A 24,485-nucleotide genomic window follows, 5' to 3' on the forward strand; every position below is an offset into this window, starting at 1 on the left:
GCTGCTCCTGGTGCATGAGGAAATAAAACTAGAGCTAAACCAACTCTGAATTAATTAAATGGCGAATTATAATTTGAACTTGCTTTTAGGTTTGTAAGCTTAGCATCGACTAGGCTGTTCAAGATTCATATTTCAATATTTGGGAGTTGCAAAAAATTGTAACGAATGTTTAATTGGTTGCTAGTTGAGACAAACCACACTGATGGAAGAATACCATTTCAAAATCAACAAACATCCAAATTTGATTCCCAGATTTGAAAAGCATTACCGCACTTTTCCATCTATAAGACGCCCCCATGTATAAATGGGGGGGGGACCTCAAATTTAAGAAAATGGGAGGAGATGGTAACCTACACGTGTTGCAAAATCCGCCTCCCGTCTGTCCCTTCAATGGCAGAAGCTGCCAATTGCCCGTTCAACTGCTGGAGCATCAGCCAATCAACACCACCCATTAACGCAACAACCAATAACATGCACAATAGCCGCTGACAGACGCGGCAGCAACCAATCAAAGGTCCACCCTATGCACTACCCATGTACAAGACAGCCCCCACTTTTTAGCATGATTTTTAAAGAAAAAACATAGTCTTATACACGGAAAAGTACGGTATCTACTTTAGCAATTGAATGGGTGAGACCAGGATGTCCTAGTGTAGTTTGATGCTCGGAAGGTGAAGTCGTAGGAAATCTAACTAGATCTCAGAAGGTTAAGGCCTTTTTATCTGATATGAACTTCTTAAGTTCTCTGGCAATCAACTAATTCATGCTAAATGAACTAAAGTTGCCACCACCACCCATTATCCAAGTGTTTGTTTCTCCTATATATCAAACACAGAACTTGTTCTCCAAGGGATGAGCCTTATCACAATGAAATCACCCCCACACAAGATGCAAAAAAAAAAAAAAAAAAAAGCAGGCTTGGGGAAACTGTTCAATTTTGCAAAAGTGAGGGGAAAAAATCTTTAGGTACTAAAAATTCTTGGTGGAGGGACCTGGAATAGCCAGAGCACTGAGCATGCTCACTAGACACAAAGGGTTGCTTGACAGTTGTGGGCTATGGGTGTAAAAAAAATTGAAAATGGAATTGAATGGAATGGAGCACAAAGGATGGTTGGCTGGAACTCCGAACAGGAAAAGGGTTGTGTGGCAGCTCCCACCTTCTATATATGTGCTAAAAGCAAATGCTGATGGCTGAGTGCATATTATTTCATTTTTCAACAACCTTCTATCGCAGCCAGCATCTACACTGGAGTTTTAAAAATATTTGCGTTTGTTTTTAATTGATATTATAGGGACGCGGGTGGCACTGTGGGTTAAACCACAGAGCCTAGGGCTTGCCGATCAGAAGGTCCATTGCTCAGTCCCAGCTCCTGCCAACCTAGCAGTTCGAAAGCACGTCAAAGTGCAAGTAGATAAATAGGTACCGCTCTGGCGGGAAGGTAAACGGCGTTTCTGTGTGCTGCTCTGGCTTAGTCATGCTGGCCACATGACCTGGAAGCGGTACACCAGCTCCCTCAGCCAATAGAGTGAGATGAGCGCCGCAACCCCAGAGTCGGTCACGACTGGACCTAATGGTCAGGGGTCCCTTTACCTTTACGCATCTGCTTTATATATGCTTTTTACTGTATTATCAAATCATATGCTTCATAGGAAGATATTCATAATAATATTTGGACTTTGGCTAACAACCTATGGTTCTTTAAACTGGGGGGGTATTGCTTTTGTTTGTTACTGTATTGTATATTTTTGTGTTTTCATATTGTAAACTGCCCTGTGATCCTCAGGTGGAGGGTGGACCGTGACATAAAATTTAATAAATTAAATCAAATTAAATTAATTCAGTTTCGAAGCACAACAGCGCCATTGATCAAAGAGGAAGTTATTTCTAGATAATCAGTGAACTCCCAGGTAAGCCTAAGTATACAAGTTTGTAAATAGAAAGGAACCCCTTTCCCCCCAACCCAGTTCACTGGGTGCTGAATATGCTCAGCGAGTCATGGAATCTCAAGTTTCACTAGAAGAAGAAAAATAAACAGGAGGAGGAGAATGGGATCACTTGCTTGAGCTCCTAGCAGCTTATATTATATTGGAGGACGACATGCTTGAAATCCTGAATGGGGGAATATGTTGCAACAGTTTGTGGAGCTCCCACTTGCCATGTTCTACTAGTTGTGGTTTCATTCGGTCCAAATGATAATCCGAATGCAACTAATCAACCACTATCCCAAAGATTTACATTAGAAAGACCTTGTTGAGTGTGAGCTTGTAGAGCAATGGTACCATACCCAAGGGCAAAACTGCAGTTTTTTCACTCCCAGAAAGTTACTTTCACCTGAATTCACCACCAATCGATGCACTGCATCCCAGTCTTCTATGTTTTACACTCTGCTTGGGACTTAGTTCCTAAGCGTGGAACCAACATTGCATAGGCCATCTTGGCTGCGAGTCCTGGAAGAACTGTCCTCTGACTTGCACGCCTTTTTCTACTTGACTCCAGCTACAAACTTGACTCCAGCTACAAAAGCTTAGGCTGCGAACAGTCTTGGTCTGGGGTGTTGTTTAAGGGGGTTTGGTGTATGTGGGGGGTTGCTGCCGCTATTGAAATTAATTTTTTTGTATATTTATTTTAGATCTTCTTTATGTGAACATTGTTCAATTTAGTGGTGTACCTTTTGAGGTTTTATTTATCTTTATGACTACTTTTGTCATTTTTTCATGTTGTAAGCCACCTTGAGCATGGTTTGCACTGTAGAAAGGCAGCATGCAAATAAAATGAAGTAGGCATATATGTATGTGCAGTCGTGTGAAAAACAAAGTACGCCCTTTTTGAAATCTGTGGTTTTACATACCAGGACATAATAGCAATCACCTGTTCCTTAGCAGGTCTTAAAATTAGGTAAATACAATCTCAGATGAACAACAACCCATGACATATTACACTGTGCCTTGAGTTATTTAACAGAAACAAAGCCAAAATGGAGAAACCCATGTGTGAAATAGCTGGCGTAGACACATCAGATCCCTCATCTAACCCCTAATATTTTCATACGGGACCACAGATTTTCTTCCTGTCAAAATGTTTATTGCAAAGTCAGAATGAAGACAAAGAGAAGGAAAAGAAAACAATTCACAACAAAATCAGATTTATGACACCAAACTGCCCCTTCCCCCAAAATGCATTGCAAGAGGTTCTGTTAATAACTAGACAAGCAAATCCATTATGTGAATGGAGCAAGCCACCATATAGTAGTGTCTTGTAGGGGTGGGAGAGACTAATTACTAAAGGTCTTGCCATGCAAGAGTGTAACATTTCACATTCCATAAAAATTAAATATTCTGTTTACACACTGCAGTACTTTTGGCACAGAGTTCACACAGCACAGCAGTTTTTAGGAGAAAACAAAAAAACCAAGAAACTGAGGTTGAACATTCCTAAGTACAGAAAATACTTTCCATTTACATTTTCATACGTGCCTGGATTACAAATGATATCATTTCCTTATTAGTCAATATAAAACATTTCAACAGTGCAAAAGCAAATATATATATAAATATAGTGTGCTATATCAGACTTCAAAAGAGAGGCACTGCAGATTCTTATAGACACCATAAAATGTTTATTGCCTGCATGATGTTGCTGAAATTATTCCTACCATCAAGAAAGCTCTAGCTGGCTTAGCAAGTGTTAAATTAGAGTCTTCAGGAGGAAGTGAAGATGGTTTCTTCAATTTCCAGGAATACAGTAGGTTTTAAGGCCTGGAAGCTACTTGTATCATTTCCAACTCAACTGTTTTCTTGAAAGAAAAGTTGGAAGAGGCTACTTGATTTAGTCCTTTGATGTACTAAGTGTCCTTCAAGCGAAAGGTTCTATTAGGCCAGGCATAGGCAACCTTGGCTCTCCAGATGTTTTGGAACTACAACTCCCATGATCCCTGACCACTGGCCCTGTTAGCTAGGGATTATGGGAGTTGTAGTTCCAAATCATCTGGAGAGCCAAGGTTGCCTATGCTTGTATTAGGCTGTACTACTTAAGGTTGGATTAATCTGTCAGTTTGTTTCTCAGCTTCTCATTTTTCCAACCTTGAAATCAGCTAACCCCATTTCTGCATTCATTAGTTGTTCTTAAAACGTCTGCACAAAATTTTGTACAGGTATCCATGTGTATTTCTTCAGCTATACACATTTTGTATAAAATTTCACCTAATATCAACAGCTCTGCTAGTTACCTTATATTGAATGCTCTTTTGCATTGTTTTCACTAATACATATTACTTTTCCTTAACATACCCACTTTTGAACTGTGGTATTTTGGAGGAGTGCAAATTTCAAAAGATAGCTACATTTCTGCTCACATATGGGTTTGGGAACGGCTTATTAGTTAGAATCACTATAAGCTATTGGGGTGGGGGGGAAACCCTACAACTTCAGGGTTTAGGGAGAGTTTATTTCAAAATGAGTCTATTCACTCATTATTTTCTTCTATGGGACACCTCAAACTGACCTTTCTTGGTATTTTAAACATTCCTTATTTTCTCTTCGGGGAGAGGAGTTGATCTGGTGGACAGGGAAAATTCTCTTCACCTGCCAATACCTATACACCCAAGTCTTATACCAAGTTGAGAATGAACAAACAACATTTATGAACAAGCCTATAGTTCCCAGCAGAATACATATTCATTATTTTTGTTTTGCTTGCTACATTTTTATGGCATTAAACCTGTTTCTTGTAGTGCGTCAGAGCTTTATAATCCTGCTTGACCACTTCAACAGGGAATGCACAAACACAAAAAGAATAATAATGCTACAGTGATGACTACTGACCTAAAGTCTTTCAAAAACCGCTGCCTTTATACCCAAGCCTTAGAAATCTTTGGTGCTCCATGACTGCAGAATGCAGCAGCAGTTATGCATTGCATTGCAGTATCTGAAGTGAGCCCCCTCTACATTGTGCTTTAGTATATAAATATTTTACTCAAATATTCAGGTTTTTAAAAACCAAATAGTAAATAAATAGGTAGTGAACGTGTGCTGAGAACTATTTCAGTTCCAAAACAGACCCAAAGGTTTGGTTTGGTTTTTTTAACAGTGCAAAGTCTTTGTGTGTTTGTAGCACAGATCCAGCTATCCGTCAAGTATACTAAAGCACTGTGTTTTGAAATTACTGGAGGGAAGGAATCAAATATATTTGGTTTTATAATCAAGGCTGCAATCCTGTGTATGTAATACCTGGAAGTAAGTCTCACTGGACACAGATTTGGGCTGCGTGAAGATTGCAGATTCTGAAATCGTCTGTATTTGGCAAATACAGAATATCAGCCTGGCCCATATTACATTACATTACACACACACGTATATATGCATACGTGTGTGTGGATTTGTGTACGCTGTCTTGGTTACAAGACTGTAATACCAGATTAGCCATCTTCAAATATCTTAGCTGTCACATGGAAGAGGGAGCCTGCTTGTTTTCTCCTGCTCTGGAGGGTAGGACTCGAGGCAATGGCTTCAAGATACAAGAAAGGAGATTCCCACCAAACATTCGGAAAAAAAACTTTCTGACAGTAAGAGCTGTTTGGCAGCAGAACAGATTCCCACGAGAGCGTCGTGCAGCCAATCAGAAGTCGCGCTTTGGTTTCCGATCGGTTTGGAAGCCGAACGGACTTCCGGAACTGATTCTGTTGGACTTCCGAGGTACGACTGTATTCAGTTTCTCATTTCTAGTTATGAATTGGTACTTGCCTGAAAAATATACAGGAGTGGCAACAAGCAGAGTTCAGTTCCGTTGATGTTCAGTGAGGCTTACTCCCAAGTACGTGGTTGCAGGATTGCGGTTTAAGTGCAGGTTAAACTGCACATCCTGTAAGGACAACCTAACACGTGTGCATAGGGCCTTCTGGATTAGGTCCTTTGTTGTGCAGAGATGCTGAGGAGGGGAAACCTGTATCAGGTGTCAGTTGAATGGAAGGGAGATCTATATTGGAACGGATAACCTGTGTGAGGAGAGGTCACTGAAGCTTGGTGCTGCTTCTACTCCAAACAGATGATTAGCATTGTCAGAGACAATAATATTCAGTGGAGGGAAAGAGGAGCAGATCCTAGCGCAAAGCCTGCTCCTCCTGTACACAAGGCTATTTTAAAGGAGGTCGTCAAATTTACAGGAAAAATCCAGATGTTGTTAACTTGCTCAAAAACCCGGCAAGAGTAATAGCAACGTATTCATAATTTACCAACAATTATGTGAATTAAAAACACTCCTAGCAGCCTGCAGTTTCCTTATGGTGTCGAGAAGTAAACAAGCAACCAAATATTGTAGCATAATAGAATATTCCCCCCTTTAAAAAAACACACACATAAGGTGTTTTAAAGCAAATTTTAAAGCCAAATATGGGTATAAACATAGGTAACGTAACTTCCAACATACAAGAAATAAAATGGGCCTACGAAACTGAGTGGTGCTGGGTTTCAAAGTTGTTTTAATTCACACTTGTAGATTCTTTTTCGGGGGGAAATAAAAAATTCCCCTCCCCCTTTGTTTCAAACGCCACATTACAGTTTTTTTTATTTCTTTTCATTCATTGCTACTATCACTTCCATCATCAAAATCAATATCATCAGAATCATCATCAGATAAGTCGAATTCATGGAACCCCAATGACATGTGGACTTTCTTCCCTTTTCTCATAGAGGTGGTTTTGGAAGAATTCTTTTTGGCTTGCATATTTATCTGCATCCCAGAATGCAGGACGGGTCCTGCTTCGTTCATAGGGAAGATATCCCCAAAGCCCTTCATCATCAAGGCCTTCAGGCTTGGGTTGACACCAGCTACCTCCCCGTTACTTGTTGCTGTGATCTGACATGACATCTCTGCACTGTTTGATTCCTCTGTTTTAGATTCAAAGTAAGACTCCGCAGACATTCTTGCAGCAAGAGGGAAGCAAAACTAGTGGGAAAAAAGGGAAAGGAAGGATAGAAGAGGGGGAAAAATGAAAGTTAGGACCAATTTAAAATCCAAGCAAAAGACACCACCAGATTAGTGAGCAATAAACAGAAAGTAAAATTATTAGTGAGTCAAAATATAAACAGCCAATATAGAATTTATTTCCGAAAATACTTGGCTATTTATTTTTTAGACCATGAAGATAGCATAACCACCACCAATGAGTATGCAAGGCACCATAGGCAGATTGAGCTTTCACGTTGAAAATTAGAACTTTGCATGGCATTTTGTAGAAGTGTTTATCCTGAAAACAGTATTATCAAAGCGGAAAACCAAACCAAACCAAATTTTGTTCCGTTTTGAAAAACAAATAGCAAATTGACTTAAAATGTTTGTTTACTATTCCAAAGGCTGATGCTGGAATAAATATTCCTGAAGTTCCCAAAGTAAAGGTGCCTGTAGATTACAGTTCCTTTTGCGTCTATATTCACGCTATAATAATAATAATAATAATAATAATAATAATAATAATAATAATAATAATAATAATACAGTGGTGCCTCGCTTAACAAACGCCCCGTAAGACAAAATTTCCGCTTAAAGAAAGGATTTGTCTAGCGAATCGCGGTTTCCCATAGGAATGCATTGAAATTCAATTAATGCGTTCCTATGGGCAATTTTTTTAAAATAAAAAAATCAATGCATTCCTATGGGATTCGCTAGATAAATTTTTCGTTATAAGAATAGACCCGTGGAACGAATTAAATTCGTCTAGTGAGGCACCACTGTAATAATAATAATAATAATAATAATAAGCAGCTACCGCTAACAAAATACTCTTACCCATCACTGCTAATAATAACCATTCTGTAATGGTTTGTTTTTTGTTGGAAAATGGAAACCGACAAATGTACATTTGATCCATGCTGCAATGTACACAAAGAGTTCCTGAGAGTGCACATTTCCTAGTTTTCCCCTGTGCCATAGTTATAACTGCTCCGCATTACAATGGCCCTCTGGTGGCCAGAGCAAACAGCCTCTGCATGGTAAGTGGTCCATGCCACATGGCTATAGTGTGGTTTGAATTGACAGTTTCCATGTCCCTATCAGCTGCTACTAGGAATACCTGAAAGTGGCATGCAGACTGTCTACACAATGGGAGCAATACACATGGCTAACAACTCTGTATGCTACATTTCTCTGAAGCATGGACCACTCACCAGAGCGAGCTATTTCGAGTGGCCTCCACAAGGCCAGACGAGACCTCACATTGGGAAGAGATTGGGAAAAGCTCACAAAAAATTTGCCCTGGAGACAAAGGGCTGAATTCCAATGTTATGCATGGACACGTGGCAGGAGGGCATCAATAAATCCCAGCTTCCTGGTAGCTTGCGAGCATGTTATCATATGTGCAGAGGAAAAATACGCAGTTGCTGCATGCGCTCACTATAGCTGCACCACACATAAAAGGATGTTCGCATGCTGTGCTCAAGCCAACACAAATCTTGAGTTTCACACTAAACTATAGAAGATTTCATTACTTCCACTGCACCGGAATTTATTTCAACCTTTCGTGTGTGTGTGTGTGTGTGTGTAAAAATACATTTGGCAAGAGATCTTTGGAAGAAAGAAACAAACCCTGACACAATGCAGGTTTTAGGTAACATGGACATTCTCAAGTCACATTCTGTGGATGTTAGGTTCCCCATAACATACCTGACACCCCAAAAACCATAGTTGGCAAGAACATAACTAATTCCCAGTGAGTGGGCTGACCTGCTTCTTAATACAGCCAGCCAGCCTCCTATGTCTCAGCCTGACAATGCAAGCAAAGAAATGCATGTTCAGAGAAAATGCTAGCTAGTACAGTGGTACCTTGGTTTATGAACTTAATCCGTTCCGGAAGTCCGTTCTTAAACCAAAGTGTTCTTAAACCAAGGCGTGCTTTCCCATAGCAGCCAGGAACTCAATTTACAAATGGAACACACTCAACAGGAAGCGGCAAAGTTCACAAATCAAAACATCTACTTCCGGGTTTGGAGCGTTCTTAATCCAAGTTGTTCATAAACTAAGCTGTTCTTAAACCAAGCTACCACTCTACAGTATCTGGTTTCAGTCTGACAAGTGCTTTTAAAAAATGTTGTGGTTCTGAGGGCCAGTGTGATATAGTGGTGACAGGAATAGGACCAGAGAGTCCTGAATTCAAATCTTCACTCAGCCACAATGGCCTTGCGTCAATCACCATCTCTCAATCTACCTGATCTCACATTCTTGTGTATTTAAACTGGCAGAGGGCACAACACACACTACTCTGGTCAACTTGGGAGAGATGGGATAAAAATATAATAAATAAGCAAAGGGGGAATTGAGTTAAACTCTGGATATTACCTGGAGAGTAGACGGGGGATAGATGCAGGGAAAATATAATCAACTGTACATCAGAAACAAACAACACCAAAGTCAAAAGGTTAAATAAAGTACTGTATTTTCCAGTAGATTTTTTAATTTAAGCTTCTTCTCTTTTTACCTTGACTTTTCTGTTGAGCAAACTAAGAGATTCTAAAGAAATGCCTTAAATGGGGACAAGGAATGACATTAGATGTGCATATCTAATGTCCAGAAGTCTGGGAACAACTCCTTGGTCTTTAATCTGAAGGCTTAATAGGCCAGATATTCATCCTGCACTTCTAGCAGTTACTAGCCTTGAAATGTTTGTATTTATTTTACAGTGCTCCCCCCCCCCGCCCAACATGCCAATGCCCTCAATAAACTCCTTTGGTTCGCTGTGAGTGAGCTTTGAAATGTTACAGAATTTAGGAGCAAGGAACTAACATGGGCTGGTCTGCTGGTCATGTTCCTAGTCTCCTATCAGGACTAGGCATCACTGTGCTTTCTCAAAGAGTAAATGCCAAGCTGGTCACATGTCTCAGAATGGTTAAGGCTGGGATCTGAAACAGACAGGAAATTTGAACTTTGCTCATGCAGTTGTTGGAACTCATGATGCTGAAAGGAAGCATAGCAAGAGGAGCAAATAATATGTTCCTCATACATTGATTCTACAATAGTCCTGGCGACTTCACTGCAAATGTTCTTGAATAAGAGGTTTTCGGATCACAGGGAACCAGGCAGAGGGCCTTCTCGGTAGTAGCACCCACCCTGTGGAAGACCCTCTCATCAGATGTCAGGGAAATAAAGAACTGTCTGACTTTTAGAAGACATCTGACGGCAACCCAGTTTAGGGAAGTTTTTAATGTTTGATGTTTTATCGCGTTTTAAATATTCTGTTGGGAGCCACCCAGAGTGGCTAGGGAAACTCAGTCGGATGGGTGGGGTTTAAATAAAATTGTTGTTGTTGTTGTTGTTGTTGTTGTTGTTATTCCCTGTTTAGGGAAGCTTTTAATGTTTGATTTCTGCATTTTAATGTTTTGTTGGAAGCCACCCAGAGTGGCTGGGGGAACCCGGCCAGATGGGCGGGGTATAAATAATAAATTATTATTATTATTATTATTATTATTATTATTATTATTATTATTATTATTATTACAACCCGAAGCCTGATTCACGCTTACAAACAGCATCTTGGATATGGTATACAATGCAATCAAGCACAGTCTGCTTGCTCCATGCGGCAATCAATTTGTCACTGCAAAATGGAAAATAAAAGGAAATGTGTGTATTTGCAACGGCATGGGAGGCAGGGAGTAGCAAAGGGATATATATATATATATATATATATATATATATATATATATATACACACACACACACACACACACACACATACATATAATGCTTTACGAATGACTTGCTGCATTGAGCATTTTGCAGTTGCATTATAAGTAGCCACTATTTGCATGTGTGAATCAGGCCTAAGAGGGAAGTGTTTCCATAATATAACCATAAAACTGTTCAATTTGTCCTCCTTTCAATTCCATGTCGATGTTGCCACAATGCTTGACAATGATAGAGCAGGTGCTGCGCAGCTGCAGCTTAGCCCCCTTAAACTTGACAAGTCTCTGCTTAGCATGTGTCTCCATCTGCTTCCAATTCCTGACATAAGTTCTATGCACTAATTCTTGCATATTAATTAAGTATCCTTTTTTTCCACACACACCCCCACTCCCCCTCTTCAGATAGTTTCTTGCCCAAACTGACACAGAACTGAGTTCCAGAGCTAAAATTGCTCAACTACATTTGAAACAAAGGGTGTTCCTGTTGAAGCAAATCTACTTTTTTGACTTCAGTCTTTTGCCACATAGGGTTGTCCTTGCTTCTGCAATGAGAAGCCAAGCATTTCTTTCTTTAAGAAAAGCTCAGGGAGTTTTTCAGCCAGAGCTCAGTTCCGGCACCTCTCAGGTGGGCGCCATTGCCATTCTAAGAGAACGAGGGAGGTGTTCGTGGCGAGTTCTGGCACCTCTTTTCCTAGAAAAATAGCACTGGATAAGCTTATATCCTGCTCTTTCCCAAAGAGATCAAAACGAGGAACCCTAAAAAACAGTAAGATATGAAGAAATTCACAGCACCCAAATTAGGTTGAACAGCTAAAAAGTTTGAGGAGAAAACTTCAACTGCTCTCTGAAATGCATACGGTAAAGGAATCATGGAGATCTCTGGAGATGGAGGGGCCACCACACAAAAGGCCTTTCACAAAAGGTAGGAATTCCTAAAGGGAAAGTGAGAAGGGCCTCTGGAAGGTATTAGTCCTCAGTCAGGACTTTATGGAAGAAGGTGGTCCTTCAGATAACCTGATCTCAAGCTGTTTTTAGGGCTTTATGGGACAAAATGAGCAACATCTGGAAACAGGGAGCCAGTGCAGCTGTTACAAAAGGGGAGTACTGTGAGTCCCCACATCACACCCCACAAGAAGCCTAGCTTCAGGAGCCTGAACCAACTGTAATTTACGAACAGTCTTCCAAGGCAGCCCCCTGTATTACAGTAATCAAGAAGTGAGAAATACAGTACCCAGATTGTAATGCCTTCGCAATCCTAGCACTTTTGAGTTTTATCAGTCTCTGTTAAATTCTAATTGTTCAGCACCCTGGACAATATATCCAAAGCCCTTTGCCCTGGCAGACCATGTCTCAAACACTTAGAAGTATTCTCTCCAGTAGTTGTGGTTACACATGTGGTGAGATAAAGGCACACCTTTATCATTCCTTCCATGGCTGATGCCAGTTTTCAAAACTAGGTTCTATCCCAGGCATCCCCAAACTGCAGCCCTCCAGATGTTTTGGCCTACAACTCCCATGATCCCTAGCTAACAGGACCAGTGGTCGGGGAAGATGGGAATTGTAGTCCAAAACATCTGGAGGGCCAAAGTTTGGGGGTGCCTGTTCTATCCTAAAGGTAAAGAGACCCCTAACCGTTAGGTCCAGTCATGTTTTACTGGCCAAGGAAGCCAGCGTACAGCTTCCGGGTCATGTGGCCAGCATGACTAAGCTGCTTCTGGCAAACCAGAGCAGCGCACAGAAACGTCGTTTACCTTCCCGCCAGAGCGGTACCTATTTATCTACTTGCACTCTGACGTGGTTTCAAACTGCTAGGTTGGCAGGAGCTGGGACCGAGCAACACGCAGGGATTCGAACCACCGACCTTCTGATCGACAAGCCCTAGGCTCAGTGGTTTAACCCACAGCGCCACTCGCGTCCCATAGGTTTTATCCTAGAGAGTCCCAATTAAAGCCCCTGTTTTGGGGCCAAATTAGATGTGACATTAATTGTGTGAATGCAAGCAAGCTGCACACCCTTGGGGCTGGGAGGTGGGAAAGAGAAGTTTAACTGTTTATCTCCCTGCCATGGTACCAACAAACACTGCCCCACAGAACCTGCTGCTACGGTATTTGTATTTCAAGTGAAGCCTCCTCATATGGTGACGGGAGCTGTCTGACAGACAGACAGACAGACAGACAGACAGACAGACAGACAGAGAGTTTCATAGCCTTGTTTCACAGGGTTTGTTGTCCCTGCTCACACTAAGGGGAAAAACGAAGTCAGATCCATTTGTGTGTTCAAGGCAAACCACGTGCTTCATGGTGATGTGAGAACAGAGCCACTGTGTTAGAAATTAGTGAATCTAATTTCCTTGCCTCCCCCCAAGCCTCTCTATGGTGATGGGTTTCCAGTGAGCCATTTGTAGGAATGGACATGTTTCTTTTCATAGGTGCCCTATCCTTTTGAAGACTCTGTGGTCCTCACTTCCAGTCACTTTTTACTGCTCCAGACAATGGCCTTGCCCTTCATCCATATAGAGGTGCCAGGAAGGGACTTTCAGTAAATGAAGAAAACAAAACACACTGCACTTCATAGGTTTATTTCTCCCTCATTGCAGTTTTACTATCCTAATACTTCTACTGCAGGCATAGGCAAACTTGGCCCTCCAGATGTTTTTGGACTACAACTCCCATCATCCCTGACCACTGGTCCTGTTAGCTAGGGATGATGGGAGTTGTAGCCCCAAAACATCTGGAGGGCCGAGTTCTACTGTCATGAAGAAAGAATATAGATCTCTTGTCAACAACGGCAGCCATTTTCACAGGAAGGCAGAGGATATTTGTGTCCTTTCTAATGTCAACGTATCTAGGGTTTGTTTTTGTGTACAGAAGAGTTCTGAAGTTAAAATTCTTAAGAAATAAAGCAAAATGAGGGTGGAGAGGGAGGCAAGTCTAGGAAACAGCAAGAGTTTTCATCATTCAAAAAATCTGACAGATGCTCTTTCAGCTGCATGACAATCCATTTAAGAAGTCTGAAAGGCACTTTACTTCCTGCATTATCTTAAGTCTTCTCTGCCGACAGAATTGTCCCTACTTGTAAAAAAAGGAGAGTTGTATTAATGTCCTAGAAAAAGGAGGTTTATGCTAAGCACAATGGGGCCTCGCCACAACACCTTCGCTCAGCAAAGCCAGCCGGTGAACAGGAGAAGCGATAAGCAAGTGCAGCATAAAAATCCCTAGCCTTGCTTGCGGGAAGACTGGCTCATTAGGGCTATGTTTCATGCTGTGCACCATGTAGGTGATGGCCCATATCTTAGCTACTGGATCTTCGCAGACATTAAAGGAAGCCTACCGGCTGCCTACTGGGAACACAGAGAACCTTGCTTCTGGGGGAAAAATTCGTGCTTCATCATTATATGCTACTACATGTTCACAGCTGGAATACACATGCAGTGTGATTCATATAGATGTCATTAAGTTGTGCCTCAGAAAGAAGGTGCGAAAACAGTGAAAAGGCCAAAATAGGTACTAAAATTAAAAGAGTGATTACAACCTGTGAGCTACAGGCAATCGTAGAAGGGCAACACATGGCAAAAGATGCAGAATGTATCAACGTTGGATCAAATGGATGTTGGGTGGGGTTTTTTCCTTGGGTGGTGGGGGAAGAATGTAAATTAGCGCCCATTGGGGTTTTTTTGGGGGGGGGGGTAAAATGCAACACAAATGGAATAATGCAAACAGGATGGCCTGCAACTTATTTACAAATGCCACAAAATGCTATGGTAATACTGTTCAATCATATATAGTGTGTGTGTGTGTGTGTGTGTGTGTGTGTGTGTATATATATATATATATATATATATATATACACACACACACACACACACACACACACACACACACATATACACACATATACACACACACACACACACACACACACACACACACACACCTATGGTCAGTTGTCAGTCTTGCATTCTTTCCTTGGGCGTGTGATTTCACTCCCTAATCAAGATTATGCAGAAAATGTTACTTGTGTTTTGCACTTTATTTATATATTGACTTTTATGGAATGCCTTGATTTGGACTGTGCCTCCACCACTGGAATAGAGATTCCTCAACCTTCTTCCTGCACCAGACTATCTTTAGGGCTCAACTCTATATGCAGCAAATCTTATAGCAGGCATCCCCAAACTTCGGCCCTCCAGATGTTTTGGACTACAATTCCCATCATCCCTGACCACTGGTCCTCTTAGCTAGGGATCATGGGAGTTGTAGGCCAAAACATCTGGAAGGCCGCAGTTTGGGGATGCCTGTCTTATAGTAACGTAATTGCTGATTTTGCAAACAGAATCCAATCACTATATATATAAAATTATATGTATGCAATTTTGCAGGCTGTTCATTATTCATTTATTCGTATTCTAAGAATATGTGACCCATAGAAGCAGTCTGAAGGCAGTTATGCTAGCACACTACTAAAGCCAAGCAGATCGCAGCCTGGTCCGTGTCTTACGTGGAGATCCCAGAAAGACTCCCAATCAGATGCTCTGCGCCACTTGGAGGAAAAGTAGAACGTAAGTATAATAGAGAGTATTGGTAATCCTAAATATTGCTATGGTTGCCCATTTAAAATTGCAATTATTCAGAATTTCGCTAGCAGGTGTATGAGCCCTGATGCCCACACAGGGCTCCACTTTATGGAGCGGCATCAGCATTCACTTCAATGGAGGAAGTTAATCTGACCATGCATTTCGTTGCATGCATGGGTATTCTCCTTCCTCCCGCAGGGAGAAGGGTATCTGTGCAAGAGCTCCATGTGCCTCCTATTAAAGCACACGCAGGGACTTGGAACCCTTTGTTGGAATTTGTAAGCATGTATATCGGCGGCAGTGCAAACTGAAACAAAAATAGCAATAGTGGTCTGAAACTGAACATTGTTTAAGGGCCCCCTGTACCAGGGCTTCCCACACACCGACAGCACGCAGCTGTGGGTTCCCCCCCCCATCATTAGCCAGGAGTTAGCTAGAACAACCGCATTTACGGGCTTCGTTTTTATAATGCACTAGATGAAATGTTTCAGGATGCACTTAACTAATGGAGGCGACGGGCTATAGCCACACTTGTTTAAAATATCTGATGCCCCACTCTTCAGCAGAAAGTTAAGACACACTTTTGGTGGAGTTCAAAGAACTACAACTAGAGCTGGTTCCAAGGGTGCTTTGATTCTCAAACGGCAACAACCCTTGCTGTAGGACAAACCACATTTCAAAGCGAGGGGGGTTTCAAAAGGCAACAGGGCAGTCTGGTGCTCAGAGGCGGGTGCAGGTGCAACCCAGCTGACTCACCAACCTTCCTGCCATCTTTCCCTCCTGATAAACACAGCAGTGGGGTTGTAGAGAAGCCAGGTGTGCAGTGCCCAACACATTTGCCGGTCACCCCTGTTGCTGTTCAAAGTGGAGGGCGGGAGAAGAAGACTACTCCACAATCCCACTTTGGTGAGTGCAGCCCGTTGGGGTCTTTGGGTCCAGCTTTTGTTGGGAGTATCCAAATTCTACTGCAATGTATGATAAAAGATTCAAAGTCTTGTAGGTACTTACAGGTGTGTTGGACTGTTCGGTTAGTTTTTGCTCCCACATCTTCAGCCGCCTCTCCCGTTCTTTTAATTCCTGCTCCTTAAAGCTCAGGTCACGTTCCAGTTTCTTTAGCCTCTCTAAGGTTGCCTCTATTTCACATCTGCAAGGAGACAATTTGTTAGGTCGCGTCTTTCTCCTGACAAGTACAAATTGTTCATGAAAAGTTTTCCACGTGAATATTAATTAAACGTGAAAGGGTGAAAAGTGCAGTACTAACTCAAGAAGGACATTTAATTACCACCAAGAGAGAGTTTTCTGAACCATAAACACAACAGAAAATGTTCGCACTAGACAGTAAAGCCCAGAAGGTATCACTTTTTTTAAAAAAAAAATGAAAGGTGTTTAAAACCCTGGGTTTTGATGATGTTGTTTGTAAACTACATTTTACTTCAGTTTAATGAAATAAAGTTGTGCCTTCAAATGCAACAGAACTCCTTGGACTTGAGATGCACTATTTCAGACCGTGGATGAGTAGTTTCATGTTTTTTTGGGGGGGGGGGATATGCAAACAGAAAGCTAGCAGATCAAGGAGAAAGATTTGCATGCTATGTTGTGGTTTTCTACTTGCGACGAGCTTTTAACACAGGGAAGCTCTCAGAAACGTGATTCAAGCCCCACCTGTGTACAGTGGTCCATTTTATCACTTCACACTGTTTCAATTTCCTGGCCCCCAGCCATTTGCCCCCACCCCATTGCAAATACCTACATTGCAAACACTTCTCCACTTTAAAAGGAAAAGAGCTTAAAAAAACAACCCACACATTTCCAAGTAAAATAATATCACATCATAGAGAAGCTTGGTTGCTTGCCTGTCTCCCCCCACCCCAGTTTTATATTTTGAGTTTTTCCATGCCAGAGAAAGCATTGCAAAATGCTCTGTCTCCTATGCTCTGAAGTGCTACAATACATTCTACCATCTCAGAAATCTACCATCTCATTCTGCTACCTGCCCAAGTCAGGCCTGAGCGCATTGCAAGCGGGTAATGAAAGAACATTCGCTTCTAATATAAGATGCCTGCACACCTCTATATGTGGTTTATACATCGGGCCTGAATTACTTTAGGTAGCCACTTGTCTATTACACCTTCAACTCAGCAATTTATTTATTTTTTTACTGACCCTTACTCAGCCCTGATAGAACAGTTGGTTATGGCATGGTGCTAATAATGCCAAGGTTGCAGGTTCGATCTCCATGTGGGGCAGCTGCATATTCCTGCATTGTTGGGGGTTGGACTAGAGAGGATCCTCAAGGTACCCCCTTCCAGCTCTACAATTCCATGATTCTATGATACCTACTCCAGACTCATGCTTTCAGGAATACACCACAATGAATGAAGTGACGCTTACTTCTGGGTCCATGTGTGCAGGGTTAAAGTCTCGCTGAAACTAAGCAAGTTGGACATAACCCCTGCTAATTTCAGATGCAGGTAGGAAGCCGTGTTGGTCTGCCGTAGTCAAAACAGGTGTGGTAAACCTGTTGACGACTGTTAACGACTGCAATTGGTCTTACAGGAAAAAGCAAGGGGTGAGATCATGTATAATGAGATAAGAATCCAATGTCTATATTCAGACCAGGTCTTTCCATGGTTTTAAGTTTGGGAATAAGTTGCAATTCAGAAACCTCTCTTTCCAGTCTATTTCTGAAATTCTTTTGTAATAAGAAAGCTACTTTGAGATCTTGTATAGAATGGGAGATTGAAGTGTTCTCCTACTGGTTTCTCTGTCTTGTGATTCCTGATGTCAGGTTTATGTCCATTTATCCTTTGGCGTAGGACATAAATGGACAGTCGTCAACAGGTTTACCACACCAATCAACCAATCACCCATTCCCACCACCCTTCTGAGTAATACCCCTCCCCACCCTCTCACTATATATAAGGGTCTGGTGACTTGTTTCAGTGTATCTGAAGAAGTGTGCATGCACATGAAAGCTCATACCGATGACAAACTTAGTTGGTCTCTAAGGTGCTACTGGAAGGAATTTTTAAATTTAATTTCTGATGGATTGGGGACACTGAATATTCAATATTTAAGCCCATATCAGTGTTTACCGAACATAAACACGCTGGTGTGCTGTGTACTGTAGCCACAATTCAGGTATCTTTCATGCAGTGATCTCCCTACCTCTTCACATGAAAGCAGGCTCCCATTACACCAAACAGGTGAAGGTGACAATGATAATTTGTATGCTTGGCACTTTTTCCGTAATCCCACTGCACCAAGGGCAATAACCTGCCCTGTGCCCTTTTTGCACATAGGAATCTAATCTGTAAAGGGATCTGGGCAGAGAAGGCTGTTCCAATGGATGACATCACCCTTGCTGAGCCAGGGTGGTGCAGGTATCTGGAGCCAAACACTTTCCCTATTTAAACTGAACTGATATGGAAAGTTCTATCTGGTGCCATCTATTTAAAGCACAAATTGTGAGCTGCTGCGACAGCCATAGTCGGCCCCAAATAGCAGAGTACAGTATACATTTGAAATAAATAAAAACAATTTAAAAAAACCAATGGTTAATTGTTAATCAGGTGTTGAGACCGAAACCAACGGTATAGGAATCAAAAGGAATGAATGACAACTTAAGAACGACTAGGGGAAGGGACTTTGCGGCTGAGTTTCTATTCATATTGACATAAGAATAAGTCCCGCTGTACTTACTTGCAAGTAAACATGCATAAAATTGTGCTGTAAAATAATTTTACGGGGGGGCGGGATAGCTCAAAAAGAAACTTTAACTTCATTGAAAGAGAGTTTTTGTTTGTTAAGCAGCTTCACATAACACCTTCAAAAATAAAATAAAATGTAAGCCCCCATATTCATTATATCTAATCCTGATTTACAACTAAGGCTATTCGTAGGGTTTTTTTTCCCTGTTAAATAACTGAGAAACTCCACTCATGAGTTTTTGAAACTCTGGAGATCCCTGTCTCTTCAGGTGGCTGTGATAGCGTCATTTTCTCCTGTACCTTCCCCTGCTTGTTTTTCAGATATCCTTCATAACTAGCCATGACGCCCATTCACTGCCAAGCTCGTGTTGTGCCTGAATTATAATCCCAGCACCGAAACTGTCAAAAGGAATAGCCTTCAACCCCAGTGCCGCCAAGTAAAATACATCGATCCGTTTAGTAATCTGTTATATGTCCCTGATCCAAATATAATTCTAAGAACTTAACGTGGCATTGTGAGAGGCACGGGGCTACTGTCGCTCTGCATTTCTTTGTCCCATCCTTCTAGTATCGTCCAGGAAACAGAAGCATGACGTGTTGTCGACACCGTACATTCTTCCCATGCATGCAGCCAATGCCATAAGGTTGAGATGGGGCAATGATGTCATCCTGCATGTATTAATCAGCGCAAGACGTTATGCAGAAGAGGAGGCCAAGAAGCACAACACCTAATTAAGTCCTAAATTGGCAGGTGCTGCACTGCAAGGCAACAGAATATAGATGGAAGGGTCAAACGTGATGGAAACTTGGGGCAGGTCGTTGTGTACCAGAATATCACCTGCAGAAGTGTAAATGCATCTTGCATTAATGAAGCGACTATGGGGTTGCGGCACTCATCTCACTTTCAGGCCAAGGGAGCCGACGTTTGTCCACAGACAGCTTCCTATGTCATGTGGCCAGCATGACTAAACCGCTTCTGGCTCAACAGAACACTGTGACGGAAACCAGAGCGCACGGAAACGCCGTTTACCTTTCCACCGCAGCGGTACCGATTTATCTACTTGCACTGGCATGCTTTCAAACTGCTAGGTTGGCAGGAGCTGGGACAGAGCAATGGGAGCTCACCCCGTCGCAGGGATTCAAAGTGCTGACCTTCCGATTGGCAAGCCCAGGAGGCTCAGCGCCACCTGCATCCTTTACCTTTAGTCATATACTCATGGTGGTTTACAAAAAGAATAAAACAATTAATAAGACAAACTAATTCCTTTGCCATTTTACAACAACAACCCTGTAAAATAAACAACAATATAAACCCCATTATCAGTTGGAGAGTACAAAGCAGGTTCTGTCCATAGGATAGAACATGGGTTGCGGAAGGGCTAACAAGATATCCCAGGGCCTGGGTGGGCGGGTCAGTTTGGATGACATCTGGTATCTGATTGGAGGGAATGGTTGTTGCTGGGGAATTTAGCATATTGCAATTGCTTGATTGACAGCCCTGGCAATATATATGCATACTGAGCAGTTCGTGCCACCTCTTTGCTGCTCGCATCGAATCTCCCGCCCGCCCTCCACTATGTTTAGGCCCTTTGCACTGATCTTGCGGCGCCTGTCATGGGGTCACCTGTATTCAGGGGCCTGGTAGGAATTTTGCCACTTGGCTTATTGGCTGGTGCCGGGTGGTTTTTGCCTACTACGCTGTAATTAGTCACAACTTGTAAGGTTGCGGTTAGGCATTGGTTCAAATAAAATGGACGAGGGGTACGGATTTTGGCTGGGCCTGACCCTCATTGATTGCTGCTGCCATATAGAAGTATTCCATTAAAGGAATCCTGGGGCTCCACATGTTTGTCTGTTAAACCCCGCTAGGGGACAGGCCGCGCATGAGCCTTGGGGAGCATCTGGGGAGAGGACAAGAAGAAGGGCTTGTGCCCCCTGCCCCGTCCTCTCTCAGGGGATGCTTACTTACTGGCTCCCCTACTAGGCTAGAGGGAGTCAGATCTGTCCCAGGCGGGGGACAGATGGCTGGGGAACCAATGCCTAAGCAAGCACTCACATTATTATTTGTATTTTAATAAAGTTGTGGCGAAATTTAATGCCAAAAACCTTAAACTAAAATTACGTGTTTGGTGTGAGTTATTGGGAGGATATCTTGGTACCTAGGCACGCAAAAGAAAAACACAAGTGTATCTTTATTTGTATCGCTTATATGTGTGCATCTATCCATTTTAAAACTTTATGAAGATGTTATCCAGTTTCAAGTAAATCACTGCCCTAGGAAAGTCTTGTTGGAAACAACTGCTTTCCATATGTCAAAATCATACTGTGTATGTACTGTAATTATCTCCCTTCATTAGGCAAAAAACTTCTGTATAATAAAAGGTCAGACTCGGGGGGGAAACAGCTGCACTCTAAAAAAGAAAGAAAAAGCGTAATAATAGAACAGTGTAATTAAATGGAAGGCTCCTGTACATTGCCCAGTTAATGAGTCTGTTACTCTGCAAGCTTAGCGATCTGCATCTAACATTACTGAGCATGTGTGTATTCTGTTTATTTCAGTGGGGTTATTGGGGATTAATGTGGCTTGTTTCTCCACAACTCAGATCACTCCACTATTACAGTACATTTTTATATATAAAGGCTAAAGGTGGAAATCTGTTTACTTGATACTGTACTTTGATATTGTGCTCTGGCAAACGTATCAGCAATATCTCAAATAAAAGCAAAAGTCCTTAAAAATATTATGAGCTTTTTTTTCTACTTTAACAGGCATCTGATAAGCAGGGACACTGTGCTTTTATATACTTATAATTGGGCACTGTGCTTTTGTATATTTTTAAAATCCATGAACTGGTTTTTTGCTATTAATGTTTTGCATACTATTATTATTATTATTATTATTATTATTATTATTATTATTATTATGCTTTATTTATTTAAAAAATGGCTCAAAGCAAGCTTATAAATATTAAATATGTTCATGTATCTGGAAGCTGCACCACATTTCTTAGTGCGACTTTGGATAAGAATTGAAATAAAAGTGATAAGCCACAAGAATATTCTTTCATACAATGCCATTTTGATAGCATTTGCATTTTTTTCCAAGGGGGAACCTTTGCAATTTGGTTCTGATTCCTGACATTTATACAGGGTATCCCTAAGACCCAATGGTTAGAAACCACAAACTTCCATTTCAAAAGAACAGTTGCTTTTTTACATATCTAGAATATTGTGTTGGCACTGTGGCATAAGTGACTGTCTCTGTGACAACATGAATTGCCATAGAACACTTGAGCCTTGTTTGCATGGGACATTAAGCGAAACTATGTCTTAGGCAGAAGAAACAAGAGGGGGGGGACATGACTGCTTCACTTGCCCTCCAGTCTTCCTGCCACTACACTTATAATGAGTGAAGGCATGGTTTGGCTAAGTCCAAACCCAGCCACAAGGTTTGACTCTGCCAAGCAAGCCACAAGAGGTTTGCTGCACTATGGTTCAGCATGTAACACTATACCAAAGGTAAAGGTAAGGTGGCGCTGTGGTCTAAAACCACTGAGCCTCTTGGGCTTGTGGATCAGGTTGGCAGTTCGAATCCCCGTGACGGAGTGAGCTCCTGTTGCTCTGTCTCAGCTCCTGCCAACCTAGCAGTTCGAAAGCACTCCAGCGCAAGTAGGTACGGCTGTGGTAGGAAGGTAAACGGCGTTTCCGTGCGCTCTGGTTTCCGTCACGGTGTCCCATTGCACCAGAAGTGGTTTAGTCCTGCTGGCCACATGACCTGGAAAGCTGTCTGGACAAATGCCGGCTCCCTCAGCCTGAAAGTGAGATGAGCGCCGCAACCCCATAGTCGCCTTTGACTGGACTTAACCATCCAGGGGTCCTTTACCTTTTTACCTTTTACTATGCCAAACCATAGTGAAGCAGCAGCAGAATCAAGGGAGGAAATGAAGCAGCTTGCTTGCTGTCGCCAAGCTAGTTTGGGTTTAGTATTGCATGTGAACTGGGCCTAGGTAGAGCAGCAGCATCTACAAGCAATTCATATACATCATAAGGACACTTTAGCAGCTATGGAACCTGGTACATTGGCTTGATCCTGCACATCTGACAGCAGAAAAATAGTAATTATGTGTAGCAAAATGAAACTAGCTTGCCTCACCTACCAAAACCTAAGACACATTTTTTTAAAAAAATATTTTGTCATCTCAACTAGTCATTTCTGCATATTCCAGAAGTCTGGCATGCAGTGAAAACTACGTACAGTACTGCCATCTTCCAATGCTTCAAATCATTTCTGCTGCTTTAACAGCATTTGCTAATTTTTTGAAACCTATACGTGCTATTTGCATGCTTTTGCATTCTGATGTGTGCTGATAATGCACTTCTGGCCATTTGCAAATATTTCCCTGTTTATGCAACAGGAGAGAGGAGCGCAGGATGCATTGCTTCATCTTGAAAAGCTAAATATGAATGAAACTCAAAAGGCTTCAAATCCAAAGTGCATTTCTTAAGTAGTAAGTGCCACTGAAATCGGCAGGAATTGGTACTTCCAAGTGAGCATGTTTGGGATTAGGCTGAAAAGTATGTTTCATAGGAAGCTCTGAGTGTTATCCAAAGTTCTGTGATGCAGTTCCCGTTTTTCAACAGAAGATGGCGCAAAGCATTCCAACTCTTCCCAAATGCTGGTTACTGCCATGCTCTGCTGATTCAGTGGGAGAATAATGTCTGTTCTGAAAGAGGCTATTTATATTCTGACCATGTGACTTGGCTCAAACTTCCGATCTTGTGCTCACTTTTTCCACCCATGCAATAAAATTCTCTTGTTATCAGTACACTTCTAAAGTTCTCTTGAGTTTAGGATGTTTTGTTTTGATACACCCTGTTTCTATAAATCTCATTTATTTATTTATTTTAAAAACCCTTTACTTCTATAAACCACTCTATACTCTTCCCGTGTATTTTTCTCTGCTCTCTCTCTCTCAAAGAGAGGTAGGCCCATAACAATTTGGTACGTTACTAAATTGTGCTCCGCATTAATCTGGAGAACGGCCAAAAGTTCTTAATTTAGACTACTGCAAAGATCCCTGGGTTACAATCCTCTGCTTGCACAGCTCTCTGTTCAAAAGGCCTTCAAAGCACACTAAGCGGACCTGCTTTAATGTTTTATCTGTAAGACGGATATAACAACGTTTTCAAAAAGGACACAGAGGTTGCCTTGTGCACATTTACTCCCACAAAAATACCACCGAACACAGCAGGGCTTCTGAGAAAACATGCTGAGAATCGTGCAGCGAGGGAGACTTTTAGCACCTATGAATGCCGTTAGTGCTGGACCCAAAGTGGAAAAATGTGTCAATGGGTTTGAGCTTAGTCGTCACTTGCACCGAGATCCATGGAACCACAGCAAGAAACAAGAAGCGTGCTGGGTTTACTGAGAGTCAAGTCAAGTCAAACATTATAGCCCAGGGGTTCCCAACAAAATTTTCTCGAGGACTCCTCATTGAGCCGCTATTGTGGCAAGGACCCCCATTAATTCCTAA

At 41.9% G+C, this 24,485-nt stretch overlaps 1 protein-coding gene across 6 annotated transcripts in view; it reads right to left on the minus strand.

The window, feature by feature from the left end:
* Positions 1-24,485, minus strand: part of MAP3K20 (mitogen-activated protein kinase kinase kinase 20) — a 342,609-nt gene that overhangs the window by 258,206 nt on the left and 59,918 nt on the right. For 5 of the 6 annotated variants that reach the window (XR_009558438.1, XR_009558437.1, XM_035135169.2 and 2 more), the window contains exon 11: positions 16,250-16,385. Coding sequence is in view for 4 of the 6 variants with exons in the window: in XM_035135169.2 (XP_034991060.2) it covers positions 16,250-16,385 (136 nt within the window). In the remaining 2 variants the exon portion in view is untranslated. Of the gene's footprint in view, positions 1-6,522; positions 6,941-16,249; positions 16,386-24,485 lie in introns of those variants that run through there. The other variant, XM_060281104.1, reaches the window with a different exon arrangement.

Source organism: Zootoca vivipara, chromosome 1 (genome assembly GCF_963506605.1).
Source record: "Zootoca vivipara chromosome 1, rZooViv1.1, whole genome shotgun sequence".
Taxonomy (NCBI): Eukaryota; Metazoa; Chordata; class Lepidosauria; order Squamata; family Lacertidae; genus Zootoca; species Zootoca vivipara.